The sequence below is a fragment of the Plasmodium brasilianum genome, chromosome 7 (assembly GCF_023973825.1).
Source record: "Plasmodium brasilianum strain Bolivian I chromosome 7, whole genome shotgun sequence".
In the NCBI taxonomy this organism is placed as follows: domain Eukaryota; phylum Apicomplexa; class Aconoidasida; order Haemosporida; family Plasmodiidae; genus Plasmodium; species Plasmodium brasilianum.
The window spans coordinates 1,063,956-1,075,093 of NC_090120.1; the positions used below are offsets into that span (position 1 = coordinate 1,063,956).

At 27.5% G+C, this 11,138-nt stretch overlaps 1 protein-coding gene across 1 annotated transcript; it reads left to right on the forward strand.

The window, feature by feature from the left end:
- Window positions 1–2,638: 2,638 nt before the first annotated feature.
- MKS88_001950 (uncharacterized protein) lies at window positions 2,639–10,015 on the forward strand (the record flags this gene model as incomplete). The annotated part of the gene is made up of 1 exon (XM_067214922.1): window positions 2,639–10,015. The coding sequence occupies one exon, from the start codon at window positions 2,639–2,641 to the stop codon at window positions 10,013–10,015; it is 7,377 nt and encodes a 2,458-aa protein (XP_067074251.1).
- Between the last annotated feature and the right edge of the window lie 1,123 nt (window positions 10,016–11,138).

Below are 11,138 nucleotides of genomic sequence, written 5' to 3' on the forward strand. Positions count from 1 at the left end.
AATGGACATCTACACTTGTACATGAGTGTACGTTCGGGCATTTATATATGCATTTGCATATTTGTGTACACATATATCATCAGGTTTACACAGAGAATTTCACATGTTCAGGCGCTCATATGCAGGTGTCAAAAATGAGGAAAAAATGGTTTGTCATAATTTTGAAAATTTTATGTACATTTACGCAAAAAAAAGACAAATGTGTTCTTTTTTATTTTTGAGGAAAAGATTTTTTAAATCCATAAATATAAATTTTTTGAACATCAAAAATTTTAACTAGAAAAAAAAAATAAAATAAAATAAAAACAAAGGAAACAAGAAGAAACAGGAAGAATCAAAAAAAAAAGCATATAATTTTTTAAGTTAAAAATGAGAGGCTTGACAAATAATTTTTTCTTTCATTTTAAAAATAACAACATCAACAATGCATTAAAAATGCAAAAATAAGTGCAAATACGTTGTGTATTGCCGTTTTTTTCTTAATTTACTGCCATTTTATTTTTTATTTATTTATTTTTTTACTTTCTCATATTTATTTTATATTCTTTCTCTTCTTTATTTTTTCTTTTTTTTGTTTTCTATTTTTTCCTTTTTTTATTTTCAACTCTTTCAAGTTCAATTGCCCCCGATTTTCTAGCCATAAATTGATAACGTTCAAACATGTTAGACAAAAAATAAATTTCTACGTTCGAAAATAGTTGAACATCCAAAGTTTTAGTTGTATAGTTTTATCATTTAATTTTTTTTTTTTTTTCATCATATTTGTTTTTCTATTTTTATCATTTTTTCATTGCAGCGAGAGCATATATACGTACATATGTATACATGTGTATGATAATATTCTTCTTATTTTTTAATTATGTTACACAATTATATTCTTTGTTGACAACAAATAACAAGGACACTCAACATTTTTAATTTCATAATACATTGTGAAAAAATTTTGGAAAAATAAAAATGCTAATTTTATTTTTCATAGTTCTCTGTTCAAACGGTTAGTGCGCAGGTTATTGAAGTAAAAATTGTGGAATGAAAGAAAGAAATAAAAAATTTCATCCTCCATTTTGTAGTTCAATTCGTTATATATGTTTGATCGATGTGTAAATTAAAGTATAACAATAATACTTCCTTTGTTCTACAGTTCTCTTATTCTCAGTTACAACATTTTTAACTACGTTCATACGTACATATTCTTACAAATATTTACAAATATTTATGCATAGACGTACACACATAAACACACATATACATACATCCATACATAAACACACATACATATACATCCATACATAAACACACATACATATACATCCATACATAAACACACATATACATACATCCATACATAAACACACATATGCATACATCCATACATAAACACACATATACATACATCCATACATGTATATATACACAGATGGAATGGAAAAAAATGAGAAAAAATATTTATGACTTCTGAGTTTACTGATTCATTTGCTAGATTAAAAAAGTTGCATGCACAAGTCATAATTTCCTAAAAGCTAGAAAAAAAAAAAAAAAATACAAATACAAACGTGGTATAATGATTTAAAAACATTCATCTGTACTCATAATAGTTAAATTAGGCATATGTTATCACTCACAATTTAAACTATTTCAATGAAAAAAAGAGGGCCAAATAATATAAGCATTATAATGCAAGGCAACAACAACAACAACAAAAAAAAAGTATTATTTATTTCCAGTGAATATGTACGTAAGCCGAAAAACGTACACAAACGTTCGCTCATATGACGGGTGTACACCCACATGAGCAAGGATATGTATATATATATAACATGAATTGCCAAGGGGATACCATGTTGATAAAAAATTAACGCAATTCCAATGGAAAAAAGACACAAAGTTCAAATAAATCCATAAAATGATATTATTGGACGAGGTAAAACGAAAATAAGTTATTCCCCTTTAAGGATATTCTCAAGAGAATAAAATAAAGTCCTCATAAAATGAACGAAAATAAGACAAATTCTTTAACGCCAATCCCTTATTACATGTATATTAATTATTTAGATTTATATAAATGTAAGGCTAATCTTGCGCCTTTTTGAAAATTGTAGTAACCACAGATACCGATTTGTGTACTGAGGAAGAATTACAAGAACATTTTATAAACATATTTATATAAGCAATTATATACGAAAAATTGCAAGGGGGAAAGGGGAAATAATAAATTAAAAAGCGCATATATTATTTTTTTTTTTTAATATTTTTCATTTTTTTCGAATTTTTAATTTTTTTTCATATATTTCAAATTTTTCAAATTTTTAGTTTTTCTCGCATTTTTCGTTTTTTTCGTATTTTTCTTTTTTTTTTTTTGAGAAAGGTTAACATATAAAATGTAGAATGGAATAAAGATCACATGTATAGCGAAAAAAAAAAAAAAAAGCTTGAAAATTTCTTGTTAAATTTTGAAATTACCTGCAAAATATTTGAACCTTCTTATTCCTGTTTGAACATGCTTCACGAAAACAGTTGAAAATGAAATCTATAAATACCTGCACTGCAATTATATGTATAATTGTGCATATGGCAAGACCCTTGAAAAAAAAAAAAAAATTCGAAAATCTTCGCTCAGTGATCTCTATTTAGCGAAATGATGAATTTTCGGAATTTCTTACTCCCCCTACATAGGCGAAAGCGACTCGAGGATGTGGATTTAAAAAGTTGTAAGAAAAAGAAGAAAAAAAAAAAATACATTCACAGATGTTTAAATTTAAGAAAATTCAAAAAATATGACCAGTATAGAAATATGGAAATTTATTATCAGTACATAGATTTAAAGGAAATTTTAATAAACAATTGCTGCATGGATGTAGAAGATAAAAACAACGATAGTACTAGAAGTAAACGTGTTGCCAATTGCACTACTGCAACTGCTGTTGCTGCTATTAGTGCCACTACCGTGAACAATGGTGAAGTAGGTAAAGACGAGAACAACCCATGTAGCTGCGGAGATAACTTTACAACCCATGATTTTAAAGGCTGCTTCATCACAGGTCTACATATTTACGAAAGTATTTTTTTAATTGCTTGTTCAGGTGGAATTGTAAGTATTTTTGATAAAAACTTTAACAATGTTATGAACAGAAAAGTTAGTAATACGCTTATAAAAGATTTGTCCATTAATAAAAAAAAAAATGCCATGTGTTTTATCGACAATTTGGATAACCTTTATCTTATTTATTTAAATATAACAAATGTAGTGAGAAGTTATAATTTAAATATGTGTAATAGTGACTGCATAAAAATCTGCAGCAATAATTATGAACGATCAGGTAATCAGAACGCAAAAGGTTATAATTTAAAAAAAGGTGTGGACGAAATTAATGGGTACCTAAATAAGGAAAAGTACATGAAATTAAATAAAAAAGAGAAAATTTTTACAAAAGCATTTTTTTATAATGAGATTATTAGCTATAATATAAAATACTTAAACTGCAGCATAATAAATCCTTGCTTCGATAATTACCATAATAATAATATTTGCATATTATCATCAAATAAGGTAGTCTCTGTTATGTATATTTATGAATTTCACATAAACAACACAGTCATTTTTAAAGAGCGACAAATTTTAAATTTATATTGGCATAATTGTTATATTTTCATATGTACACATTTTTCAGTTTTCGTCATAAACTTTTTTGATAAAACGAAAGTTGCTAATATTAATTTAACTTGTCCTCCTTCGGATTGTGGGATGGGGTTTTTGGCCATTCCACCGAACGAAGAATTTTGTAATGGTAAGAAAAGAGATAAAAATGAAGAGAAAAATGGTAGTGGTGATTGTATGTTATTATATGATAGTGAAAATGTGAAGAAGGTATTTAACAGGATGTATAGCAGAACCAATGAAGGGGTAAATGGAAAGATAAGCGACATGAAGAGTGAAATGAAGTACAACATGAGATACGGAATGGCAAGAGAAGGAACAGATGACGACTACTGCAGAAACAATGTACGGAATGATATAGATAAGCAAAATACTTTGGGTCAAAAAATAAGAGGAAATGATCATTTGATTCATATATGCGAAATTAAAAGAGATATATTTATAATTGCCAAGGAAAAAAATATTAAAATTATAAAAATAGAAAAAATAAACGAAATTGAAAAAGTTCGTGTTATGAATGATTTTTCATTAGATAATTTTATAATAAGCATAAGTGCATATTACCACGACAGTATAGAAGCATTAAAGGATCATACATTTTACATGTCAATAATAACCTTTAGTAGTAACTGCTCATTTGAGAAGGGGAAAAAAGTTAAAGGGTGGGGAACATGTCTAGAACATCTTATCTTAACAAATAATAATTACTTAATGTATAGAAGCAGCATCATTTTGGACAATACATTTTTGGGGTCTGGAGAAGGGCAAAAGATTTGCATTAACCATGAGGAAGGTACTCCTGTTATACATTATCATAACAATAATAATAATGATGATAGTAACAATAATAGCCACAGTTGTTATCTTATTGGCACTAAAAGCAGGAATGGGCATGATGAAAGTAGCGCTCGAGACTGCTGCGCAAGATACTTTAGTAACTGCAAATACATGACCAGGCTCCACCGTGAGCACATTTTCAATAACACTGACCAGTTAAATATATATCAGTACAGTTATCTTCATAAAGAAATGCTAATTAATGGGATAAAAAAAAAAAGAAGAGATAAGAATGATACTAGAGTAAATGAATCTGTGGTAAACGAATATACAGTAAACCAGTCTAGCTTCCTATACATATATGGTAATAACACCTTTTTGCAATTTCGGGCAAAAAGTGTAAAAGAATTCTTTTTTGAATATATCGTAAAAAATAGCAAAAATCGAAAGAACCTTTTTTTTATTTTAAATGAATTAAAGAGAAATGAAAAATATAGAAATGAATTATCTGATATTGGTTTACTATTAATACATTCTTGTTTTAAATATAAAAAATATTTCCTTGCTACAAAAATTGTTGCTACTTTGTATAAACATTTTCATAATAAAGATAAGGTTATCTATAATATCATAAAAATGTTTTTTCACCATAGAAAGTTATATATTCTTTCCCTCTATTACAGAAAACTAAAAGAATATGGAGAAAAAAAAAAAAAAAAAAAAAAAAAAAAAAAAAAAAAAAAAAAAAAAAAAAAAAAAATTCTCAAAAAATGTACCAGTAATAGTTCAATACTGCATAAAGTAAAAGGTAGTAGAAAAGGACAAATATTGTTATCACAAAAAATGAAAGTTAAGAGAAAAAAAAAAAAAAATATTAGGAGCATTTTGTATGTTCTTAATTACTTGATGACTAGGAAAAAAAAAAAAAAATTCGAAGGAATAAAACAACTTAGCAAAAAAAACACAGGAGCAAAATGTGATAAAAATAGTGAGAACTGTAAAAATTGTAAAAATTGTAGAAATTGTAAAAATTGTAGAAATTGCAAAAATTGCAAAAATTGCAAAAATTGTAAAAATTGCGAAAATTGTAAAAATTGCGAAAATTGTAAAAACTGCGAAAATTGTAAAAATTGCGAAAATTGTAAAAATTGCGAAAATTGTAAAATTTGTAAAAACAGTAGAAACAATAAAACAAAGAGTGATAAAGATAGTAAAGATAATCAAAACAGTAATATTCGTAAAAGTTGTAAAAATAGCAATATTGGTAAACATAAAAAAAAACAAATAAATAAAACTTGTGTGCAGAAAGAACAGAAAAAAAGTTTTTTCTTTTTCTTAACGAAAAATATATTTAACAGATTTCTAGTTTTTTTGTTATTCTCTGATGTTTATGAATTTCGAAAAAATTATGAAACGTCATCTCCTGATGAGTTAAATGTTTATATGTTAAGTGAGCAAATAATATTTTACCTGAAGGACGATTTTTCCCTTATAAATAAAAAACTGACCACTCGCCATCATATATTGCCCCCCGCGTTGAGTAGAAATCAAAAAAAAAAAAAAAAAAAGGAAAAGGAAAAGGAAAAGAAGAGTCAGAATAAGAATAAGCCTTGTGAAAAAAAGGGAGAAAGCAATTGTAACTTAGGTAGAGATATCGGTAATAACAATTATGCGTGTGGAAGTAGCAGCCATAGCAGTAGCTGCAGCAACCATAGAAGCGACGCAACGGGTGATGATCTTACAGTCCTAAGAAGGAAAAAGAGCAGCGCAGAAAAACAAATCGTTTTAGATATTTTCCTTGATATTCTTTTTAAGTTCAACATATTCATCCCACGTGTATACTCACGCAACGTACGATTATGCAGCAGTAACAGTAAAAAAAAGAATAATTTTACGTGGTGCATTAATAATACAACAGCAAGTAATACACAAGCAAATAGCAGCGAAGCGAGTAATAGTAAAAAATGCACACAAAAAAAAAATATTATTGTTAACAACATTTCCAAGGAGAAGAAGAACAAATGTACAGAAAAAATAAACAAATCCTTGGAGCAGAAATATTACTATGACCATATTACTGACAGTGTATTCACTTCTTTCTCGATGAGTCCTGAAAATCACCCACAGCATCATCATGAATATAACAATAAAAGAAAGAAAAGTAGCTTAAACATGAAGACGTCGAATGAAGAAAAAATAGATTATTATCATAGTGGGCTTGAAGAGGATATGGCAAAAAAAAAGAAAAAAGAGGAAAGGGATAAATTGGTTAGTGAAAGGGGTAACTGGACGAGTGAAACGAATAACGGAGCGAATGAAGTGGATAACTGTACAAGTGAAAGGGGTAAATTTGAAAAAAGTAAGTCTGACCATTATAAAAACAACGTTATAATAGTAGAAAATAGAAAAAGAGAAAAAAAAAAAAAAAAAAAAAAATACTTTCCGGATAATGATAACAACCATGTGATACTGTGTGATATGGTTAGGAGTAAAGGAACAAAAAGGTGCAGTTTTAAAAATGACAAGATTACTACTTTTAAGAGCATTAAGAATGATTACTTTTCGAATGATTACTTTGCGAATGATTACTTTTCGAATGATTACTTTTCGAATGATTACTTTTCGAATGATTACTTTGCGAATGATTACTTTGCGAATGATTACTTTTCGAATAAGTGTTTTCCAATGAACAGGGATTTTGCAAATGACAGCTCTGCAAATAATCTCGCCTTTTTTGATAAAGAATGTAATAACATAAAGAAGGTAGAGATAATAAGAATGTTACTTCATATGAAGAAAAAAAATGTATTTGATTACTTAAATCAGTGTAGTTTACAAGTACTTAGAGAAATAACTGATACTAGTGTAATATTATTGTGTAAAATAAGCTTAAAAAAAGCTGTTAAATTATTAGTTCTTAGATATGTAAATGAAAAAGGTATTTATGAATACTTTTTTAATCCAAATGATATGATAATAAAATTAAAAAAAGAACCTTTTTTTTTGTATAAATATGTAAAAAAAATAAAAGATATAAAACATTTAAGTAAGCATATTAACTTATTTGTATTTTTAATATTCATCTTTGAACCGACATTATTAATGCATTACATAAACAAGTATTACGCCTATATTAGCTTTAAGGTTGTTCTATTCTTAATTTCCTTTTTCAATCTCCTCTATTCAAATAACAGTAGTTTGCTCGAGGGGGGAAACAGCAACAAGTTGGAGTATAGTTGTAACGGAGCTCATAAGGGGGAGAACGAGGGCCACACAGTAAAGACATTATCGGGAGGGCAAAGAGTTGTGCACATTGAGGCACAAGCAAAAAGAATAGAAGAAACAAACGAAACGGAGAAAGAAAAAAGAAAAGAAGAGGCAAGCAGGATGGAAGAATCAAACCAAACAGACCGTGGAGATAACGTACCTTACAACAGTGGTGCAAATTTGAAAACAGGGACAGCTGCTAAATGTCGGCTAATTTATTTTAAGAATGAATATGTTATGTTACTGTACAAGTATTTATTACATGAGCATGTGAAAAAGGAAAAAATGATGAATCTATTTGATCTGATAAAAGAAGAGTCCAAGTATTGCAAAAATGATTTTAACTTCTTTCTCCATGTAAAAGCATTTATATATGTAATCTTTGGTTATATTAATAGAGGGTTAAATATATATATAAAAATGAACAATTATGCAGAAATATATTATATTATGACATGTTACAATATAACCATTAGTGAAGATATTAAGAAGAAAGTATATGAATACATGGCTTCAACAGATTGTGCTACTACCAAAAGAAATGTACAACACATAAAATTAAATAAAAAATGGTGTAATAATAATATACATATGGCACAAGGAGATTCAACAAATGTAATACATAGTAGTACTAGTAGAAACACTTTAATTGATGATGATATATACGTTAACTCCCCATATCGAAGTACTATCAGTCTATGCAGACATAGACAAAATGAATTCAGTGATGTTCGTCCTAGGAGCAGTCAACGTATCGACAGTTACATAAATACCAGAAGTAATGCTAAAAGAATGGATGGAGCGGAGGGAAAAGAAATTAATATCCCGTATTGCCTTGCGCTACAAGCGAAGAACTTTCGATTGAAGACAAATCGAAAAATTAAAAAAAATAAAGGAAAATTTAGAGGAAGTTCTGAAGTCAACATGAAAGGCAACTTCGACGGTAACACTTATGGTTTTAAAAAAGTAGTTTGTCCAATGAAGAATAATAATGACAGGTCAGGTGAGCTCAACACGAGTGATCACAACACGAGTGATCACAACACGAATGATCACAACACAAATGATCACAACACGAGTGATCACAACACGAATGATCACAACACAAGTGATCACAACACAAGTGAGCTTTACCATAATAGCTCTATGAAGAATAAATGGCAAAAGGAAGCAGTTGAAAAGATAGATGATGACATAGCAAAACAGAGAAGTCCAGTTCCAAAAAGTGCGCATACGAGCGTGAACAAGAAGGAATATGATGAAACAGTGGATAATAACAGAAACAGAGGCAGGTCTTATGACTGTATAGAGTCGTATGTACACAAATTTGTAAAGAGTGATATCTTAGATAAGGAAATTATGTATCAGTTGTATTATGAAAAAAATAAGGAGAATGACAAAAAAGGCAAAAATTATTTAGTTGATATTAATAATTATGGGAAAAAGCAAAATGAAGGAAAAAAAAAAAATAAAAATAAAAATAGCAAAAATGAAAATAATAAAAATAATAAAACAAATCAATATAAAAATAATAAAACAAATCAATGTAAAAATGATAAAACAAATCAATATAAAAATAATAAAAAAAATCAATATAAAAATAATAAAAATAAAAACAAAACTCACACCTACAAGAACTACATAACGTACAATAATTATTATCTATCGTTTTGGAAAAAAACAGAGAAACTAAATGCATTTAAGGAAAACGTAATTAAGAGCTATTTAGTTCATAACATAAATTATGACATATATTATGACATGAATTACATGATGCTGATTAACTTACTACAGGAATTATTTTATAAAAACGATCTTTGTGAAAACTACAACAACATATTAGTTAGCGAAAAAACAGAGACATTTAACTTTTTTAAGGAAATAAAAAAAAGAGGTTATGCTATATATAATGGAAAGATTAAAAAAGAAATTAAAAATAACGACTTAAAATTATTAGACATCAATGATTATTATTTTTTAAATGATAATTCAAGAGAAGCAGATATGTTATTACCATATATAAAGGACAATAATAATTCTGAAAATACCAAGAAGGACATATTTCATATTCAAAAACATCTGCCAGCTAACCATTTTTTATATGATCAAGTTTATAATAACAGCCCGTATATTTCAAACTTTTCCTCCTTTTGCTCCCTTTGCTTAAATAACATATATCATGATTCTAATGCGTTCAATGAAGAAAAAGAAATTAAAAATAATGTTATCGTTTTTTTTTTTTGTAATCATCTTTACCATTTGAAATGTTTAAAAGATAAGAATCTCCTTTGCGGGGTTTGCGAAACGTGCGATTAGAGGTGTTTCCATTTTTCTGCTTTACGACCATTTATTGGTTTTATTTTATTTTTTTTTTTTTATTAACTGCATTAGTGTAATTTCTTGCCATTTTGTATTTGTTTTGCATTTTATAATTTCATTTCTCTCCTTCGCTTCTTCTACCTTTCTACATATTTCTCTCTTTTTTTTTTTTTTTTTTTTTTTTTTTTTTTTTTTGATGTTAATTTATCCTTCACGTTGCGTTAATTCCCCTGAGGAGAAAAAATTAATTTCGCCTTACTATTTCGTCATACTACATCAGCTTATTACTATGTTTCTTTACATTTTCTGATAACCCTATCTTATTACTTTGTCTGATTACCGTGTCTTAATACTTTGTCCTATTACTTTGTCCTATTACTTTGTCCTATTACTTTGTCCTATTACTTTATTTCATTACTTTATTTCATTACTTTATTTCATTACTTTATTTCATTACTTTATTTCATTACTTTATTTCATTACTTTATTTCATTACTTTATTTCATTACTTTATCTTATTACTTTATCTTATTACTTTATCTTATTACTTTGTCTTGTTACTTTGTCTTGTTACATCATCTTACCGTTTCTTCGTATCATTTCTTCGTACTATTCCTTCATTCCCATTCCCTTTTGTTATCCTATTTTGTTTTATTTTTTCAAGAATTCACATCTTCACGTGCCTAATGTATGACAGTAAACTACCAATTTAATTTTCCGATTTTTATGGAAAACCCTCATTACATTCTTAGTTTATTTTTTTTTTTTTTTTTTGATTATACATCATCTGGTTGTTTATGCCTTTGTTTTCATTTTTTTTTCAAATTAATTTTGTGTCATCAAATATCTTATTTATTTATTTATTGTTTACTCTTTCCTGCTTACTGTTCAATGTTTATTATATTTTTTTCTCTTTATGATCTTTTTTATTTATGAATTAACAAGCAAACACCTCCTGTACGGTTTTCTTATTATATATATATGTATATAATTCGAATATGTGTATAATGCGAATATGTGTATAATGCGAATATGTGTATAATGCGAATATGTGTATAATGCGAATATGTGTATAATTCGAATATGTGTATAATGCGAATATGTGTATAATGCGAATATG